General features: G+C 46.8%; 1 protein-coding gene and 1 pseudogene across 1 annotated transcript in view; one reads left to right on the plus strand and one right to left on the minus strand.

Moving 5' to 3' along the window:
* The window catches only part of LOC147571220 (uncharacterized), a 51,980-nt gene extending 41,586 nt beyond the window's left edge, over positions 1–10,394 (minus strand). Inside the window, exons 1-3 of the mRNA XM_086696511.1 lie at positions 5,511–10,394; positions 2,939–3,010; positions 805–876 (exon numbers count right to left, since the gene is read on the minus strand). Coding sequence (XP_086552637.1) covers positions 805–876; positions 2,939–3,010; positions 5,511–10,336 — 4,970 coding nt within the window. The 5' untranslated portion in view covers positions 10,337–10,394. The remainder of the gene's footprint in view (positions 1–804; positions 877–2,938; positions 3,011–5,510) is intronic.
* Positions 10,395–10,454: 60 nt separating this feature from the next.
* LOC147571223 (pleckstrin homology domain-containing family M member 1 pseudogene) lies at positions 10,455–16,058 on the plus strand (annotated as a pseudogene).
* The last annotated feature ends 5,429 nt before the right edge of the window (positions 16,059–21,487 follow it).

Here is a 21,487-nt window from a genome sequence, read left to right on the forward strand (position 1 = left end):
AAAATAATAATAAAAAAATAAACTAATAAAATTTCCCACACTGAAATCCCTAATCTGTTCTCTTGATAATTTAATATGTACTTGGTAATACTGCTTACATAATTCACCTGCTTAAATATTTCATATTTAAATATTTCATTTAGATTAAATTATTTAAAAATTCTGGGTTAATGGCATTCAAATTAATGTAAGTGTTCTATATTTTCTTGTCTTGTAGGTGACAATTTGAGGTTAACTTCAATTCCTCTCATTTTACTAAGCCAACTTTTTCAAACCTTTTCTGTAAAGGCCACACAGTAAATATTTTAGGCTTTGCAGGCCATATACGGTCTCTGTCACATATTCTCTGTTTCTCTCTCTTCTTTTCTCTTTTACAGCCCTTTAAGAACATGAAAATCATTCTGAACTCATAGGTTGTATCAAGACAGACCATACACAGGATTTGATCCATGGGCCATAAATAATAAATATAAATAAAGGCAGATGGTATATGAACACTTACATAACAAGGTTCATATGGGTGTCCATAATTGCTCAGACCTCATTACCCCTTTTCCTCTACAACTGAAGGGCTTTTTCCTAGATCTTGTCTATAAAATTAAAAAGTTGAAAACGCATAGGAGGTATTTAATGCTAGAGATGGGCTGGGTCCCCACAGACTTACAGAGTTATACAATTTAATAGAGAGAGTTACAGAATTCTACTGTTAGAAGAAATTGTTGCAATTATCTAATTTGAACCCTGTATTTTTTAATAAATAATATAACTAAAAACTCATAATAAATGATGAACTGATTAACTTACAAATACTGGAGGGATAGCAGGCCTTCAAATGTGTCCTTACGTAATTCGGTCAGATGATTTTCACTGAGAATTCTGCAAAATGAAAAGGTCATTTCTGGGTCAAAATGCAAAATAACTACAACTATTTGCTACACAGGACCGATAGATGTGAGAGAAACCTGGGTAATGGTGCCACCAAATACACTAATTCTTATTTAATGTAGGGATGGCGACCTCTGCTGTTTGATTCAAATATTTTCTTCTCACATACTCCTTTGTCTCTCTCTCTCTCTCTCTCTCTCACACACACACACACACACACACACACACACACACCCCTATCCACTCTTCACACCAAAATGTACATTTAATGCCTACTCTCTGGATCACAAAATCTCTGTTAGAATCCAGCCCTGAGTGGCAAAAACATGGACAGAACTGCCACTTCCTCCTCTCTTTTCCCAAATTTTATTGTGGAAGCCCTATTTATAACCATATCAGTGCTACGAGTAAAGCCATCTAATTTTTTTCCCCAACCAAAAAGTATCTGTGAGAACTAAAAATGTGCATAAAATGCACATAACATAAATGCTCAGTTTAATATGTATAGAGTAAATACCCGTGTAACGCTATTTGTTCTTTCTACTGTTGGTGGATACTAGATTTTTCTAATTTTTAGTTATTATAAACAGTGCTGCTTTGAACATTTTTCTGTTTATATCCTAGTACACATTTGCCTAAGTTTCTCCAGGATTTAACAGGGGTACAAAATTGCCTTCCTAAGAGGTTGTGCTATTTCAAGCTGGCAGATTGAAACATGCCAGGTCTCTACCAAACTCCAAACTCCACCAAAGTCCCTAAGAATGATTAGAAAAGATACAATTAGAAAATCCACAACCTTAGCTCAAAGCCAAGGGAGTAGCTCTACAAACACTCCCCACCAGAAATGCCTTGGAGCCACCTACAGGGTGATTAGCTGGGATACTGCAGTAGGACCAAGGACAGCACATCAACCCCACATCCTTCCTCCTGGGATCTGGCAGCAAAGGGTGTTTTCTTCCAGGCAGGAGCCATTGGTGTTAGAAGGGGGCAGGGTCCCAGAACCCTGGAGGAAGGGTCTACACTCTGACTAGCCATTAGAAGTCACCTCCCACCTCTTCTTTAACTCTCAGGGGGACCTGTCACCAATAACAAGCCCCGTGGTTCATTTCACCTCTTCCTTAGGACCAGAAAACAGAAGCAAGTCAAATCTCAACTACAAAGATAAATTGCACTCAGGAATGACCATGTGGAGTGAGAAAGCCAATTCCATTCAGGACAGAAAATAAAAAACAAATATAACAGCTTATAGTCAATGACACAGTTAACAGAGAAAACACAAAAGGATTTGAGAATACCAACATTAATGGGGCACCTGCGTGGCTCAGTCGGTTAAGCATCCGAGTTCGGCTCAGGTTGCAGTCCATGGGTTCAAGCCCTGCACTGGGCTCTGTGCTGAAGCTCAGAGCCTGGAGCCTGCTTCAGATTCTGTATCTCCCTCTCTCTCTGCCCCTCCCCAACTTGCACTCTGTCTCTCACTCTCTCTCTCTCTCTCTCAAAAATAAACACTATAAAAAATTTAGAATAGCATCATTAATATATCCTCAGATAGAGGTAAACAGTACATCTAATAAAAAGAACCAACTCAAGATTATATGAATGAAAAGTATTATCATTAGTAAAAAACTCAGTCTATGAGCAGCAGAAATGGTCGTTGAATAAATTAGAAAACTTGAGGGGCGCCTGGGTGGCTCAGTCGGTTAAGCGGCCGACTTCAGCTCAGGTCATGATCTCGCGGTCCGTGAGTTCGAGCCCTGCGTCGGGCTCTGTGCCGACAGCTCAGAGCCTGGAGCCTGTTTCAGATTCTGTGTCTCCCTCTCTCTGACCCTCCCCCGTTCATGCTCTGTCTCTCTCTGTTTCAAAAATAAATAAACGTTAAAAAAAAATTAACACAGAATTGCAATCGGTAGAGGTTGAGTTGGGATATGGAAGGGGAAACACCTTTCCTCAGAGCTACTGACTTCAAAGTTCTGGACCAAGAAGGACCTTAGAATGCAGTTAGTTTTTTTTTTTGTTTTTTTTTTTTTGTATTCATATTTGGAGAGAATATACTCACAGTTTCTCAGCCCAACGGTATCCCTTCCATACATTTTTATCAATGTAAGAAATAGAGTTTCCTTGGAAATTTCTGTGAAGAAACAAACACAGTTCAGATCCTTGAATAGGTAGGAAGGGAATGAACGGAATAAATAAGAGAATCACTGGCAACCCTGTGGGGAATATTCCAATGCAGTAAATGCCAACTTTCTACTTTCCGCAGCTATCAGCATCCCAGGTGGTGCAATTAATAAAGAGCTAGCGTGGGGCCACTGGCACAAACAAGGCAGCTCCTTAGAACCTGAACGTCCTATTTGTTCCATTCCTTGGGTAGATAACGCCTGTTCATTACTCTGGAGGTAAGTATTTTTTTCCCCCAAATCACTTATGTGTCTAAAATGGTTCCTTCCACAAATCAATGAGAAAATAATAATTCAACGAAAAAAATGGTAAAAAATTTACCATTATCAGCAAACAAATGTAAAGAAGCCCTCTACTGAAACCTCTCTAGGTGTTAGAAGGATAAGGGAAGTTAGAAATTAGAATAACTAACACGGAAAGATTTCTTAGACATATTGCATAGGGAAAAGCAACAAATCACTGGGCAAGGAATTAAAAAGTATCCCCTCATTAGGAAATTAGGAAAAAATGCAAAGGAAAGAGATGGGAAGGAAGGACACACACCAAAAAGGTGACAGGAGTTATCTTATGAGTGGTAGGGAGGGTGGGGTGGGATTTTCACGTTTTATCCTCTATACCTGTGACATTAAAAACAAAAAAAAGTATCCATGATAACTCATGTATCCATGAATTACACATGTTTAAAAGAAGCTATTAAATGCCTGAGGTTCAGTTTCAACCGCTAACCCTGCGTATGACTTTGAACCTTTACCTGTAGTTTTGTCCTCTTCCCTCAACAACAGCTTACCTGGTCAGTTTATATACACATTTTTTTCAGGGGAGTCAGGAATAAATTCAAAACAGATACCCATCTGCCCCTGTGCCTGGTGGACATTTCCAGTCAACCTGAAGCCTTCTGGTTGCTCCTATGTTCCCTGGTAAAAGATGCCTCAACTTCCATCATTCTCCTTTTCTGGGACAGAAGTTTCAGAGTAATATCTGAGTTTTCTCTTTCCCGTGCACACCCCACCCGCGACTGTCATCAGTTAGTCTATCTTGTCACTTCCTCCTTTGCAGTGCTCTCAAGGCTTTTCTTTCTACTCTTTTCAGCAACTCTGATTCGGCCCCTTGTTACTTTACCCCTAGGTTTTGTTAGAACATTCTATCTGGTCTCGCTGGATCAAGCTCTCCTCTCCAGATCGCCCTATATGGGGAACTGAAAATAATCCTCGTTTCAATGGTCTGTATCTCATGCTTGAAAACTTTCAATGGCCCTCTGTAACTCAGAATGTAACGTTCAAACCTCTCTAGCTGATAGTCAAGGTTTCTCGTAATTGGATCTTTAACTGCTTAACCTAATTCTTTTTTTTTTTTTTAATGTTTGTTTATTTTTGAGACAGACAGAGACAGAGCATGAATGGGGGAGGGGCAGAGAGAGAGGGAGACACAGAATCGGAAGCAGGCTCCAGGCTCTGAGCCGTCAGCCCAGAGCCTGACGTGGGGCTCGAACTCACGAACTGTGAGATCGTGACCTGGGCTGAAGTCGGACGCTCAACCGACTGAGCCACCCAGGCGCCCCTAACCTAATTCTTAATTCCTGATCATTCCTGCAGCCATGCCTTTGCCTAGACTTATACCCATTTTTTTCTCTATTTAACACATCAGAGCCACTCTTTAAGTCTCAGCTAAAGTGTTAGCTTATCCATGCAGCTCTCCCTGACCTCCATACTCCACTGAGTACAGAGTCTGCTGAATTCCAACACCCATGGTACCTCTTTTAGTACTTAATTACATGCCACCTCCCTTTTTATGACCATTTCCTTTCTTCCCACCTGTCATTTCATGTTCTGAAGACGATTTCATCCTAGTGTGGCGCCCATCGTACTTACTCTTGGGTTGGGCCCAAACCGAGTACTGTATGTGGAAGGCCGGGGGTCAAAGATGAGGTCTGGGGAATCAAAATAATAACAGCTAACACTCATATTTTGCCAGGCACTGATCCAAGTGCTTCATATGTATTACCTCATCTAGATCTCACAATAATCCCATGAGATGGTAGCTATCATAATTTCCATTTCACAGAAAAGGAAACTGAGTCACAAAGCTAATAGATGACAGACCTCGGCCCAAACGCAGGCAATCTAGTTCCAGAATCTCTACTCTTCACTACTCTGTTGTATCCTATTATAGAGGATGGAGCAAAAATGGGAGAGTAGAGGTTAAGGAATGAAATAATGGGGCTAAAAATTGGATAAGGAAAAAGAATAAGGACAATTACAAGTAAAAGATTGGAGAAGGGCGAACAGTAGTAAAAAGGAAAATGAAGATAAGGGATAGTTGACAAAGAAAAGGTAAAAACAGAAAGTCAGTCAACGTGGTTGGGGAGATGAGGAAGGCCCAGGACGACATTGAGGAAGAGACGGCCATGTCAAGCAGGAGGCAGAGAACGAACAAGTAAAGGCGATTCTTACAAGATGGTGAAGGTGCCGTTGTAGGTGTCGGGCTCCGGCTCGGGCACTCTGCGGAGCCTCTGCTGTAGGCTGAGACCAACACACGACAGTGTCTCATCTTTGCAGGTACAGCGCTCACATATTTTGAGGTCTGTGGTGGCATTCTGTTCTGGTTGCCAAGTTAAAGTTGTGTATGCCTTTTCTGAGGTATAGTTTACAAAATGCACCACAGAATGTTGAGTTGTTGGAGGAAAACCTGTCTCAAATGACTCTGGTTGCTGACTTACAGGAATTTCTAGGTCCATAGGTGGAACCGTGACTTCAGTCAGGTTTCGATGTTGACTCTGAACCTGTTCTGGATGTGCAAGTGTCACCTCAAGGTCCTTTGGGGGAGGAGCTGTAGTCTTCTTCAGGGTTGTCAAATGTTCAGCCTCTGTAATAGGTTCTGGAGTTATAGTAAGCTCCACATGACGAAATGGGATGATGGGTGATGCTGGATGCTGACCTTGATCCTTACTTGGAGTTGGAACTGTCACTTCCTGCTCGAATGGATATTGAACTACAACCTCCTTAGGTGGCTCTGGAGGCTGAGTTGGGGTGTCTCGCATGGTTGGAGAAGGTTCAGTCTCCACACTGGATCCTGCAGTTACAGTAAGTTCCAGGTCCATAGGTGGAACTGTGACTTCAGTCAGGTTTGGATGCTGACTCTGAACCTGCTCTGGATGTGCTAGTGTCACCTCACGGTCCTTTGGAGGAGGAGCTGTAGTCTCCTTCATGGGTGTAGAATGTTCAGCCTCTGTAGTAGGTTCTGGAGTTATGGTAAGCCCCAAGTCCACATGATGAGCTGTGACACTGGGCAATGTTGGTTGCTGACCTTGATCCTTACTTGGAGTAGGAACTGTCACTTCCTGTTGGGATGGATACGGAACAACCTCCTTAGGTGGCTCTGGAGGCTGGGTTGGGGTCTCTTGCATGGTTAGAGAAGGTTCAGTCTCCGTAGTGGATTCTGGAGTTATGGGAAGCCCTGGGTCCAAAGGTTTAACTGTGACTTTAGTTAAGGTTGGATGCTGAATGTGCTCTGAATGTGGAAATGTCACCTCAAGGTCCTCTGGAGGAGCGGTAGTCTGCTGCAGGGCTGAGGGATGTTTAACATCCGTAGTGGGTTCTGTAGTTACGGTAAGCACCAAGTCCAAAGGCTGAACTGTTACATTCGGCAACCACAGACGCTGAGCTTGATCCTGATCTGGTGTTGGAACTGCTGCCTCTTGATATACTGGAGGTTGAGCTACAAGTTCCTTAGGCGGCTCTGGAGGCTGGTCTGGGGTCTGTTGAGTTTTGGCCTTATTCAAGGTTGAAGGCTGAACCTGAACCTGCTCTAGATGTGCAAATGTTACCTCAAGGTCCTTTGGAGGAGCTGTAGTTTTCTTCAGGGCTGTAGAAGCTTTAACCTCCATAGTGGGTTCTGGAGTTATGGTAAGCTCTAGGTCCAAAGGCTGAACTGTTACATTAGGTGACAATGGATGACGAGATCGATCCAGACCTGGAGTTGGAACTGTCACCTCCCGAAACAGTGGAGGCTGAACTACAACCTTCTTAGGTGGCCCTGAAGGGTGACCTGGGATCTCTTGCGTGGTTGAAGTTTCAACCTCTGTAGTGGGTTCTGGAGTTATGGTCAGTTCCGGGTCTAAAGGCTGAACTCTGGCTTCAGTCAAATTTGGATGCTGAGCCTGGACCTGCTCTGGATGTGGAGGTGTCACCGCAGTGTCCTCTGGAGGAGCTATAGTCTGCTGCATGATTGTAGAATGCTCAGCCTCCACAGTAGGTTCTGGAGTTGCAGTAAGCTCCAGGTCAGCAGGCTGAATAGTAACATTGGGCAAGTTTGGATGCTGAGCTTGCTCTTGTCCTAGAGGTGGAACTGTCACCTCATTACGGACTGGAGGTTGTGCTACAACCTCCTCGGGTGGCTCTGGAGGCTGAACGGGGGCCTCCTGCTGGGCTGGAGGAGTTTCTGCCTCCTTAGAGGGCTCCGGAGGTTGAGTTGGAGACTGCTGAAGAATTGGAGATGGTTCTACCTTCTCAGGGGCCTCTGAAGGCTGAGCTTGTACCTCCTGTTGTGTTAGAGAAGGTTCTATCTCCTTAAGTGGCTCGAGAGGTAGAGATAGGGTTTCCTGCTGGACTGGAGATGGTTCCACCTTCTCAGGAGGCTCTGAAGGCTGAGGTGGGGCCTCCTGCTGTGTGGAAGGTTCTACCTCCTTAGGGGGCTCAGGGGATACAACTGGGGCTTCCTGCTGAGTTGGAAAAGATTCTGCCTCATTACCGGGCTCTGAAGGCTGAACTGGGGCCTCCTGAGGTGTGGGAGAAGGTTCCACCTCCTTAGGGGGCTCAGGGGATATAGCTGGGGACTCCTGGAGGACTGGAAACTGAGCTGGGGCCACTTGCTGGGTTGGAGACTCTGCCTCATTAGGGGGCTCTGAAGGCTGAGCTGGGGCCTCCTGCAGTGTGGGAGAAGGTTCTACCTCCTTAGGGGGCTCAGGAGATACAGCTGGGGCCTGCTGGGGGACAGGAGACTGAACCAGGGCCTCCTGCGGGGTTGGAGAAGATTCTGCCTCATTAGGGGGCTCTGAAGGCTGAGCTGGGACTTCCTGCTGAACTGGAGATGGTTCTACCTTCTCAGGAGGCTCTGAAAGCTGAGCTGGGGCCTCCTGTGGTGTGGGAGAAGGTTCTACCTCCTTAGGGGGCTCAGGAGATACAGCTGGGGCCAGCTGGGGGACTACAGACTGAGCTGGGGCCTCCTGTTGGCCTGAAGCAGGTTCCACAGCCTTACGGGGGTCTGGAGTCTGAGCTAGGACCTCTTGTTGGCCTGGAGAAGACTCATCTTCAGGGGACTCTGGAGACTGGGAAAGACGCTTGGACTGAGCTGGAGAAAATTCAACTTGCTCAGGGGGAATAGGAGATTGAGCAGGGACATCCTGCTGCACTGGAAGATGTTCAACCTCCTTAGTTGCCTGGGGACTTATGAAAATCCTCAGATCCACAGGTTTAACTGTGATATTAGGCAACACTGGATGCTGAGCTTCACCTGGACCTGGAGGTGAGAATGTCACCTCATGCTGTACTGGAGACTGAGCTACAACATCTGTAGAGGACCCTGGAGGCTGAGCTGGATGCTCATACTGAACTGGAAAAGACTCGACCCCCTCATTGGGCTTTGGTTGCTGAGCTGGGACCTCTTGCTGGATTGGAGAAGGTTCTCTACTTGCAACAGGCACTTGAGGCAGAGCTGAGCTCTCCTGCTGGCTTGGAGAAAGTTCAATTTCCTCAGGAAAATCTTCGGGTGGAGTTGGGACTTCGTGCTGGACTGGAGAAGATACAACATTTTCAGGGGGCGCTGGATGCTGATGTGGGACCTCCTGCTGGGTTGGAGAAGGTTCAACTTCGCCAGGATATTCTGGATACTGAACTGGGGTCTCCTGCTGTGTTGGAAGTTTCTCCTGTGTGGTAGATTCTGGAGACTGCGTTGGAGTCTCCTGTTGAACTGGCAAAGATTCAACCTCAGGGGACTGTGGAGGCAGAGTTGGGGCTTCATGCTGGGTTTCAAAAGGTTCCACATTAAGAGGCACTGAGGGCTGAGCTCTAGTCTCGTGCTGAACTGCAGAAGGTCCCACCTCTGTAGTGGGTTCTGCAGTCATGGTAAGCTGCACATCTGGAGGTTTCAAACTGACATTGGGCAGGTTTAAATGTTGATCACGGTAGTGACCTGGAGGTGAAACTGTCATCTTATGATGCCATAGAGGTTGAGCTGGGTGCTCCTGCTGGGTTGGAGAAGGTTCCACCTCCCTGGAAGGCAGCTCTGGAGGCTGAGCTGGTTGCTCTTGCAGGGTTGCAGAAGATTCTATCTCCTCTGGAGACTGAGCTGGAGTCTCCTGCTGGGTTGAAGATTCTGCCTCATTAAGGAGCTCTGCAAGCTGAGCTGAGACCTCCTCCTGGGTTGGAGAAAGTTCAGCTTCTCCAAAAGGGTCTGGAAGCTGAGCTGGGGGTTCCTGTTTGCTTAGAGAAGGCTTAGCTTCCTCACGAGGCACTGAAGGCTGAGCTGGGGTCTCCTGCTGCCTTAGAGAAGGATCAATCACCCCAGGAGGCTCGGAATGCTGACCTGGGGTCTCCCGCTCACTTGAAGGCTCAACCTCCTCTGGAGGCTTACCCGAGGTCTCTTGCTGGGTTAGAGAAAGTTCTGCTTCCTCAGTATGTTCAAGAGGCTGAGGTGGGGCCTCTTGCTGGGCTATAGAAGGTGCAACACCTTTCTCAGGCCCTGGAGTTGTGGTAAGTTCCACATCTAAAGGCTTACCTGTAACCCTGGGAAACATTAAATAATCCCAACCTGGCATTGGAACCACCTCTGGGAGCCTTTGATGCTGGGTTAGCTGGTCATTCAGATCCTCATCTGGCCCTGGGGGTAGTTCTCCAACGGAATCCGTGTCCAGGAATGGAACCAAAGTCTCCGTCAACTCCTTAGGCGGGGCCAACATCTGGGCTGGAGCAGAGGACCCCAGGTAATTAAAGCCCCCCAGCCCAGCTGGGGGTGTAAGCGCCTGGGGCGATTCGGGTGGGGGATCAGAGGAGCGCGACGACCAGGGCTCAGCCGCCTCCAGGGGGTCGGAGGTCAGCTGGGCAGGGTCCAGGGCCCACTCTGGAGGCTGAGCTGCCTGGACCAGCAGCCACAACGGTTGCCACATAAGGACAAGCAGTGGGGCCAACAGGCGCAGCCGGGACATGACTTGCGGAGGCTCCGGGGCGCAGCGACCCAGGCGAGTGGGGTACTGGCGCTGGGAACTGAGCGGGAGCCAAACCATTATGGCAGCCCCGTGATGCGCGCGTGCACTGTTAGCAAGTGCGCGCCCCTCCCCCGCCTAAGCCCCACCCTTTATTTATTGACGTCTTTATTGAGGCCACCTTTATTAGCCCCTGGAGATGGGCTCTGCACCACCAGAGCGGGCCCTATTCCCAGAATCACTTGGGGCCCAGGCCTCCCTCCACCCTGCAAAGGCCACCACTCCCCCAGTCCCTTTGGAGGAATGGGGCGCCCAGGTGGCTCAGTTGGTTGAGCGGCTGACTTTGGCTCAGGTCATGGTCTCACCATTCATGGCTTCGGCCCCGCATTGGGCTCTGTGCTGACAGCTCAGAGCCTGGAGCCTGCTTCAGATCCTATGTCTCCCTCTCTGCCCCTCCCCTGCTTGTACTCTCTCTCTCTTGTTCTCTCTTCAAAATAAACATTAAAAAATATGTTTTTTGAGGAATAAATGCTTATTGTTGTTTTTTTTTTTTTTTAATTTTTTTTTCAACGTTTATTTATTTTTGGGACAGAGAGAGACAGAGCATGAACGGGGGAGGAGCAGAGAGAGAAGGAGACACAGAATCGGAAACAGGCTCCAGGCTCTGAGCCATCAGCCCAGAGTCTGATGCGGGGCTCGAACTCACGGACCGCGAGATCGTGACCTGGCTGAAGTCGGACGCTTAACCGACTGCGCCACCCAGGCGCCCCGCTTATTGTTGTTTTAAAAAAAATTTTTTTAATGTTTATTTTGGAGAGAGCAAGAGACAGAGACATAGAGTGCGAGTGGAGGAGTGGCAGAGAGGGTCATAATCTCGTGGTTCATGGGTTGGAGCCCCGCATCGGGCTCTGTGCTGACAGCTCCGAGCCTGGAGCCTGCTTCAGATTCTGCGTCTCCCTCTCTCTCTGCCCCTCCCCAGCTCACGCTCTTTCTCACTCTCAAAAGTGCAGGGACTGACGTCCTTATCCTTCCAGCTCTCCTACAAGTCCGCCATCTTAAACGAGTGGACGCTTACCCCACTGGCTCTCTCTGGGCTTTGCCCACTCTCTGAGCTCGACCCCCTCACCACCTCTGGGACAGAACTACAGCGGAAAGAGTCTCTGGATTCAGTTTCCCATTCCTCAGGCTCGGAGGACATCGAAGTCCAGCACTCAGGCCATAAGATCCGACGGAACCGGAAGCTCACGGCCTCCTCCCTCAGCCTGGACACCGCCAGTTCATCCCAGCTGTCTTGCAGCCTAAACTCTGATAGCTGCCCACTCCAAGTGAATGGCTCCAAGAGTCCAGACCGTTCCGAGGAGCCCATGTCCTACGACTCCGATCTGGGGACAGCAAATGCCGATGACTCAGACCCGTCTCTGCAAGAGTGAGTGTCCTCCCCCCACTCCTTCTCCTCCCCCTGCCTTCCTTCCTTCCTTCTCCTCTTCCTCTTTCTCTCCCTTCCTATGGCATGTGATTGCCTGTCACTGAGCATTGACCTCTCTAAGAGCATAAAGGAAAAGAGGACCGTGGCTCTTCCTCAGGGACTGGAGTTGCCGGGACTTATAACTGGAGGCAACATGGGGCAGCGAGGAGAATGGATTCAGGGAGGGCTCAGAGCTGAATCAGGCTCCGGCTCTGCCCCTGGCTGATCTTCGACAAGTTACCTAATTTGTCTGAGGCTTCGTGTAAAATATTATTGCCTCTAGGGCGGAAACTAACGGTTCGGAGTTAGATGTACGACTTCCAAAAGACGCAGTGAAGCCCAGCGCGTCAGGGTGCTACGCTGCGACCTCCCAGAAGGCCTCTGAAGGACACAGACCCTGAATGAGGCCTGGAGGAGGTGGTGCACAAAAGGGGCCAAGCAAGTGAGTGGAGGAAGAGCACAGGGAGCAATGAACTTGACTAGAGAAGGGACCCTGGGCAGAGCTATCTCTTTAAAAGAACTTTTTTCTATTTGAGTATTGTTGACGCACAGTGTTATATTAGTCTCAGGTGTACAACGTAGTGAGTCACCATCTCTCTATGTTAACCATGCTCACCACAGCAGAGCCTTCTTCGTTCAGGCCCTTTTGAAACATTCATTTTTTGGGGCGCCTGGGTGGCGCAGTCGGTTAAGCGTCCGACTTCAGCCTGGTCACGATCTCGCGGTCCGGGAGTTCGAGCCCCGCGTCAGGCCCTGGGCTGATGGCTCAGAGCCTGGAGCCTGTTTCCGATTCTGTCTCCCTCTCTCTCTGTCCCTCCCCCGTTCATTCTCTGTCTCTCTCTGTCCTAAAAATAAATAAACGTTGGGAAAAAAAAATTAAAAAAAAAAAAGAAACATTCATTTTTTAATAGATTTATTTTTATGGTAAGAAAAAAAAGTCTACCTACAGTGAAACGTCTTTTCCACCTTTGTAACCATAATTGTTAATTCCTTACATCTTTCTTTTTCTTTTTCTTTTTTTGTTTTTTTTTTAAATTTTTTTTTTAACATTTATTTATTTTTGAGACAGAGAGAGACAGAGCATGAACGGGGGAGGGGCAGAGAGAGAGGGAGACACAGAATCTGAAACAGGCTCCAGGCTCTGAGCTGTCAGCACAGAGCGGACCGTGAGATCATGACCTGAGCCGAAGTCGGCCGCTTAACCGACTGAGCCACCCAGACGCCCCTCTTTTTCTTTTTTTTAAAGTTTATTTATTTATTTTTGAGAGAATGAGCAGGGGAGGGGCAGTGAGAAAGGGGGACGGAGGATCTGAAGCAGATTCTGTGCTGACAGCAGAGAGCCCAACGTGGGGCTCGAACTCACGAACCGTGAGATCATGAGCTAGGCTGAAGTCAGACATTTAACTGACCGAGCCACCCAGGCACCCCCTTTACATGTCTTTTTCTGATGTTTCTAAATGCACCTAACAGATATGAATAGATAGACTTTTTAAATGTCTTTTATATTTCTTATCTCTGCCTCATCCCCACAAAGCTATTATAAATATACTGTTTGATACCTTGTCTCAGAAGAGATCAGAATTTTTGTTTTGGAGCTTCATATCAGTTTCTTCAGTTTTTTTTTTTTTTTCCCCGTGGCATGTGTTTCCATTGTATGAATGTACCTTAGTTTATTTGACCAGCCCTGTATTTACTGGACACTGGAGTTCACTCTTTCTATAAATAACCGTGTGTATGTGATATTCTAATTCTATGCAACTATCTCTGTTCAGTAAAGTCCCAGAAACAGAATTGCTGAGGCAAAGGATAAATGAATCTACAATTTTCATAGATAACCGCCTGTTTACACTCTGTCAGGAATGTACCTGTGCCCTCTCGGCCTTGTAGGCAGAAGGTATTATCAAACTTTTGGATATTTGCTCATCTAATAGGTAGAACATGATAAACTTTTTTTTCAAGTTTATTTATTTGTTTTGAGAGAGAGAGAGAGAGAGAGAGAGAGCAAGCGAGCATGAGTTGGGGAAGGGCAGGGAGAGAGAGGGGGAGAGAGAGAATCCCAAGCAGGCCCCTCGCTGTCAGTGCAGAGCGTGATGCAGAGCTTGATCCCAGGAACTATGAGATCATGACCCGAGCCAAAATCAAGAGTCGGACGCTTAACTGACTGAGCCACCCAGGCGCCCCGAAAATGGTAAACTTTTATTAAGCGCTTCCTTCAGCCAGACCCATGTTCCCTCAGCCAGTGTCTAGGATCTTCTTTTCTACTCCTGTGTGCCCCTACCTTCTTGGTTCATTCAAGTCTTTACAGGTTTCCCAGCTGCTGTGGGAAGAACACCAGATTGGGTGCCGGTACGGACTGGCTTGTAGCAGGATCCGGCCTCAAGCCCTGTTCTACCAGTCACAAGTCCAGTAACGGCAGGCCAAGCGTTGGCTCTGTGAGGTTGTTTCTTCATCTGTAAAGTGGAGGCTCCCTCATAGGGATTCTCTGGCTGAGAATCAGATCAGATGCCTGGGGGCGAATTACGGCTGAAGCAGCTTCTGAGCAACAGAGCACATTAGCTAGAACTTTCAAACATCAAACAAGAATTTAGGTAGAACATCCTGGAAGGGAGCAATCCCCGCTCTATCGGCTGGGCCCATGGCGTGACTTAAGTTCACTCACCTGTCTGAACCCTTCCTTGTGTCTCCTCCTCCCACAGGCCAGCCCGCCGGCCCTCTGTCTGTCATGTGCCCTGCTTTTATCTTTCGTGAGTCTTGTGATTGGAAAATTCCAGCTTAAGGCCGTTGAATCAGTGACCGTCCACCCTGTGTGGGAAGCGTCATCCTGGGCATTGTGGGAGAAGTCAAGGGAAGAGGGTCAGGATGTACAGACCAGCGCGGGGCAGTGGCGTGCGGAACCAGCAAACACAGAGCACACAGATGCACAAACACACATCCAGCACCGTCACTCTGAGTGCTGGGCTTGAAGTTATCTTCGCACGTCCACACACACCAGCTCTTAGAGGGTGTGTCTGAGGGTGAAGAGTCACATCAGCAGTTAAGAGTTCGCTTATTTTTGTCATATTACTTAAATATTTGTTTACGTGGATTTTTTAAAGTTGATTTATTTTGAGAGAGAGAGAGAACAGGCGTTCTATCAAAATAAATGTTAAAAAAAGTTTTTTAAAATCATCTACAAGTTAAACATAAAGTACAAAAGATGTAACATTCCAAGGAAATGTATTAACTTAATGTTTTCTGGAAACCAAACTGCAGTTTGCTTTGTGAATAGAGGATTGATGGCCTGAATAGCTTCTTTTGTGTTGGTTGGGTCTGAATTACAGTGATCGCTGAGAAGCACAGCTAGGGGCCGGTGGTTAGGAGTGTGGACTCAGGAGCCAGACTGCTGGAGTCTTCCATTAACCAGCTTTGCGACCCCGGGCAAGATACTCAACCTTTCTGACCTTGATGTCCTCATCTGCAAGACGGGGATAAGAATGCTAGGAAGTGAGTTAAGGTATGCAAAGCGCTTAGAGCAGTGCCAATCACAGGGTGAGTGCTCCATAGGCGGTGTCATCATCATTTTACTACTGGGGGTCCCCGTGATGTCAGTTCTCGCGCTACTTGTCTGTGTATACACGGCTGCAGATCTGTGCTTGGTGATATTTGTCAGAGGTCGTTATCATGAGGCCTTCTCTTGGGGGAAATGATTCTTCGCACATGCGGCCCCCTCCTGTACTTTCATGAGCACCCCTGACCGCCAGGTGGTGCCGTGGACCCCAACGCGCTAGTCCACGCGCTCAGGAAAAGCGCAGGCTCAGAATCGCTTGGCGGGGGCACTTTATGGGGTGGTCATGCCGATTCTCCAGCCCATGCTTTTATTCCACACCTACGCCTCTGTGTACGCGCAATATACGTATGTGTATAATACGTATATGTTTCCAGACTGTCTTCTAAATGAAAGCACAAACTTCTAGAATTTTTCAACAGGCAGTTTTTGAAAAACGCTGCCCTGAGCTGGACAGAAGTGGAAGGACCGGAGCGGTGTCACCGTTTCAGCCCTATGTTGGTTGCATTTTCTTCAAAAGTTTTGAAAATTCTCTTTCTTTCACTTTTCCTTCAAAACCTCATCTCTAGCACTTTTTCCCACTTGATGTGCATGTCTCTTATTCTCTCTGGGTCCTGCCGACCAGCTCTGATCCTGGTGAGACTCCTGTGAACTTGATTTCATCCTGACCGTGGTGTTGATTTGGTGGAAACTCTAATTTATCACACAAGCTTCTTGCTGTCGGGTGGTGTTTCTTTATTCCCACACCCAGTCCACTCCATCATTAAAATGTGTCTTACAGACGAGGGGTCATTTATAATTGATAACCATTTCGGTAATGCTGGTGAATCTTTCCGTAATTCTCTTTCCTTACATTTTTATAGCCATGTGTGTAGAGGCTAAGCAGTCTTGCCAGTGGCGATAAGAACAACCAATGACAAATTGAGGTTAATGTTTATTGAGTACTTACTTTGTGCCAGACACTCTATAAGCATTTTACCTATATGATCTCATTCAGCCTTGAACACAGTCATAGGTGGGTGCTGTTACCGTGCCGGTTTTACGGGTAAAGGAATGAAGTCCGTGAACTTTAGGAACCTATTGTGGGGCCACAGCAGTGTGCCAACCAAAGCCAACCAACATCACCCTTTAAGGAAACCCCTTACCCACTAGCTATGGATTTACCTATTCTGGACATTTAATACCAACGGAATCATACACTATGTGGCTTTTTGTGACCTCCTTCCTTCACTTAGTAGGTTTTCAGGGTTCATCCGTGTTGTAGCATGGGTCATGGCTGAATCATATTCCATTGTGTGAATACACCACAATTTGTTTTATCTTTTCAGTTAGTGGACATTTGTTCTATTCCTACTTTTTGGCTACTGTGAATAATATTGCTGTGAACACTCGTGTACAGGTTTTTGTGCAGACATTGTCTTTTCATTCTCTTGGGTATATACCCATGAGTTGAATTGCTGACTCATATGGTAACTCTATGTTTAACTTTTAAGGAACTACCAAACTGTTCTCCACAGAGGCTGCACCACTTCACATTTCCGCCAGCAGCGTGTAGGAGTTCCATTTTCTCTACACCTTTGCCAACACTTGTTATTCTCTGTCTTTTTAATTTTTAAAAAATTTTTAATGTTTCTTATTTTAGAGAGAGACAGAGAGAGAGAGAGACAGAGCATGAGTTGGGGAGAGGCAGAAAGAGAGGGAGACACAGAATCTGAAGCAGTCTCCAGGCTCCAAGCTGTCGGCACAGAGCCCGACACAGGGCTCGAACCCACGAACCGTGAGATCATGACCTGAGCCGAAGTCGGATGCTTAACTGATTGAACCACCCAGGTGCCCCTCTCTCTTTTTTATTATAGGCATCTTGGTAGGCATAAAGTAGTATCTTATTACGGTTTTGATTTGTATTTCACTCCCGTCTAATGATATCGAGCATCTTTTCATGTACTTTCCATTTGTATACCTTTAGAGAAGTGTCTCTGTAAACCTTTGCCCATTTTTCAGTCAGATTATTTGTTCTAATATTATTGAATTGTAAGAGCTCTCTATATTCTGGATACTAGACCCTTATCAGATATGTGATAATCCTTGGATATAAGATATGCAGATTTTTTTCCTGTTCTATGGGTTATCTTTTTACTTTCTTGATAGTATCCTTTTGAAGCCCAAAAGCTTTTAGTGTTGATAAAGTCCAGCGTACCTATTTTTTATTGTTTACTTATTTGTTGGCTGTCATATAAGAAACCATTGCCTGATCCAAAGATGTATACCTGTTTCCTTCTAAGAGTTTTATAGTTTTAGCTCTTACTTTTAGGTCTTTGATCCATTTTGAGTTCATTGTTTATATGGTATGAGGTAGGGGTCCAACTTTCTTCTTTTGCATGGGACTGTTCGCTTATCCCAGCACCATTTGTTGAAAAGACTATTCTTTCCCCACTGAAATGTCTTGGGCTGCAGATCAGCTGCCCATAAATGTATGGGTTGTTCACCAATGTTTGACTAGCATGTCTTGAAATGTTGTTTGGGGTTATGATGTAGATAAGAGCACACAGCTCAGCCAGAAGACATTAAGGTAGAAACTTGAGTTCTAAAATCCTTATGGAAATGAGCCCACATTAAGGGGAGTTTGGCACGTCTTCTGACCCAGTGTAAACCATTAGGGCAGATATGGGCAATCTCTTGGGCCCCGGGTAGCTTTGTTGTTGTAGGAATCTGTATTCGCCCGTGACATACTCTATTGGTTCATAAACAAAGGAGGAGACAGCAAATAGTTCTAGTTCAGAAACAGAATGTGGATTCTCAGAAGCCTCAGGAGAAGGGGAACAGCCACTAGCCAGTGCACATTTTAGAAGGCCCAGAGTAGTTTTCATGTGCGTGCGTGTGTGTGTGTACGTAAAGACAGTAACAGTGGCTCCCCGTAGTCCCTGAAGCACCACTGAAGGGCAGGAAGAGGCAGTACCATTGGAAGAGTGAGCAGGTGCACACCCCATGTATACTTGCGTGCACACTCCTGCACCCCGTGTACACTGATCTCCGGCAGCAGGTCCTGGGAACAGGAGGCATCTGGGACCCCACATACGGCCCAGCTCTGGTGGACCAGCGCTTGCACCGGAGATCCCGGGCCCCGCAGTTCCCTTGGCCGCCCACTCTACCTCAGTCCCAGCTGGGGAGAAACTTTGTGAGGCGTGTCAGAGGAAGGCTTGTGTGTAAGCAGAGGAGCACGGTGGGTGGATGACGAGGATGTTTTGTTTTGGAAATCCCCAGACAGCAGTTTTGCCTTCTTACCGCCGTCCCAATAGCCTTGGGCATTCTAGCTGACAGCTTGTCACACAGGTTTCTCTGTTTAAAAACTTCCAGGGTATTGTCGGAATTCAGCAAAGCCCAGGTAAACTCTGTGCCAACCAATGGACTGAGCGGACTGAGTGGAGAAATGGAGATTCCCACGGGGCGGGCCTCACTCCCCCTCCCCGGCCTGGAGGCCAGCATCCCTTTTGATGTGCCCGCAGAGCCCCTCCCGCCCCAAGCATCCTCTGGGACTCAAGATGGGGACCGCAAGCAGGAGCCGCCTCCCCAGGCACCTGGCACCCTGGGCTTGCTGCAGTTGGGCACTGCCAAAGCTGTCCCCTCGGTGAGCATTTTAGACCAGAGGCCTTCCAGTCCCGTGGGAGAGGCGGCGGCCAGAGCATTCAGCCCGGGGAGCGGCCAGCAGAAGTCTGTGGAGGATGACGGAGCTGCACGGAGCCTTGGGGTGTCCTCACCCACCAGCCCGGTGAGTGATACAAGCTTTTCGGGGAGAGGTCTTGGGGAAATGTCTCAGAGCTGGTGCAGGGTCTCCCCAGCTAGCCACCCCGAGTGGTCTCTGCCTTGTCTCCATTAGCCCCTCATATCTGTCACGGCGGACGTGAGCCAGGCACGGTGCCAGTCCCTTCCCATGGGTCTCTCTTGTCCTCTCACATTGACCCCGTAGAGAAGATAATTCTCATCTGATCATAGACCCTGCGCATAACCACTGCCACTTATCAGCTCAAGGCCTCGGGCGAGGCCCTTTGCCTCACTGAGCCTTGGTTTCCTCCTCAGCTCTTGTTATTATTAAATTCAGATTTGCTAAAATACCAGACTTTGAGAATACTCATCTTGCAATATGAGCCAGGTTAGAACTGCACCATCCCCTATGGTAACCACTAGCCACACGTGGCTGTTGAATGAGAGTGTAAAATGTGGTTAGCTCAAACTGAGATAAGCTCTGTGAAATAAACACTGGATCTTGAAGGCTTCGTCTGAAAAAAAAAGAAGGTGAAATACTCAATCATTTATCGATTATGTGTTACAATGAAAATATGTTTGATGTTGGGTTAAATATAAAAGTTAATTACACGTGTTTCTTTTTACATTTTTTTTTAAATTTTTTTTCAACACTTACTTATTTTTGGGACAGAGAGAGACAGAGCATGAACGGGGGAGGGGCAGAGAGAGAGGGAGACACAGAATCGGAAACAGGCTCCAGGCTCTGAGCCATCAGCCCAGAGCCCGACGCGGGGCTCGAACTCCCGGACCGCGAGATCGTGACCTGGCTGAAGTCGGACACCTAACTGACTGCGCCACCCAGGCGCCCCTCTTTTTACATTTTAAAAACGTGGCTAGTAAAACATTTAAAATGATACATGTGGCTGGAATTCTGTTTCTGTTGGGCAGTGCAGCTCTAGAATGGGCCGGTCTCCTTTGTTGATAACCCCGAGGGAAGCCAGCCCTGGGAATCTCCTGCACAGAGCCATGGGTCAGAGGCTTGAGAACCATCGGCCCAGTGAAGCGGTTGTCAAAGCTGTGGACCTGAGCTCTTTGCCATTTCACATTTGTCCTTTAGGATGAATAGCCAGGGTAGGAAGTTGTATGCACGTGTGCATGCAGACATACAGAACCCCAGGTTTATCCCAGCTGTTGTCTGGGGTCACGTTAGGATATAGTCTTGCTTTTTCAGCTCCATCCGTGCATTAATTAATTAATAGGGGCACCTGGGTGGCTCAGTTGGTTAAGTATCTGACTTGGCTCAGATCATGATCTTACAGTTCGTGAGTTTGAGCCCCGTGTCAGGCTCTGTGCTGACAGCTTGGAGCCTGGAGCCTGTTTCAGATGCTGTGTCTCCCTCTCTCTCTCTGCCCCTCCCCTGCTTGCACTCTGTCTCTCTCTCTCAAAAATAAACATAAACAAACAAACAAACAAACATTTTTTTAAATGAATTATTGGGACCTCATCAAGATAAAAACCTTCTGGGGCACCTGGGTGTCTCAGTCGGTTAAGCTTCTGACTTCAGCTCAGGTCATAATCTCGCGGTTTGTGAGTTCGAGCTCCGCATTGACTCTCTGTTGACAGTGCGGAGCCTACTCAGATCCTCTGTCTCCCTCACTCTCTGCCCCTACCCCACTCTTGTGCTCTCTCTCTCAAAAATAAACATCCGTTAAAAAAAGATAAAAAGCTGTACAGCAAAGGAAACAATCAACAAAATTAAAAGGCAACTGATGAAATGGGAGAACATATTTGCAAATGACATAATCTGATAAAGGGCTAGTATCCAAAATATATAAAGGACTCAACACCCAAAAAAATCAAATACATAATCCAGTTAAGAAAAGGGCAGAAGACATGAATAGATAGTTTTTCAAAGAAGACATCCAGAAGGCTAACAGACACATGAAAAGATGCTCAATAGCACTCATCATCAAGGAAATACAAATCAAAATCACAATGATATACCACTTCACATGTGTCAGAATGGCTAAAATTAATAACTCAGGAAACAACAGATGTGGAGAAAGGGGAACCCTTCTGCACTGCTGGTGGGAATGCAAACTGCTGTAGCCACTCTGGAAAACAGTATGGAGGTTTTTAAAAAGTTAAAAATAGAACTACCCTACAACCTAGCAATTGTACTACTAGGCATTTAACCAAAGGATACAAAAATGCTGATTTGAAGGGGCACATGCACCCAATGTTTATAGCAGCGCTATCAACAATAGCCAAAGTATGGAAAGAGCCCAAATGTCCATTGATGGATGAATGGATGAAAGATGTGGTATATATATACAATGGAGTATTACTTGGCAATCAAAAAGAATGAAATCTTGCCGTTTGCAACTACATGGATGGAACTGGAGGGTATTATGCTAAGTGAAATTAGTCAGTGAAAGACAAAAATCACATCACTTCACTCATATGAGGACTTTCAGAGACA

The sequence above is a fragment of the Puma concolor genome, unplaced genomic scaffold (assembly GCF_028749965.1).
Source record: "Puma concolor isolate L17-30 unplaced genomic scaffold, mPumCon1.1.hap2 unalloc_scaffold_39, whole genome shotgun sequence".
In the NCBI taxonomy this organism is placed as follows: Eukaryota; Metazoa; Chordata; class Mammalia; order Carnivora; family Felidae; genus Puma; species Puma concolor.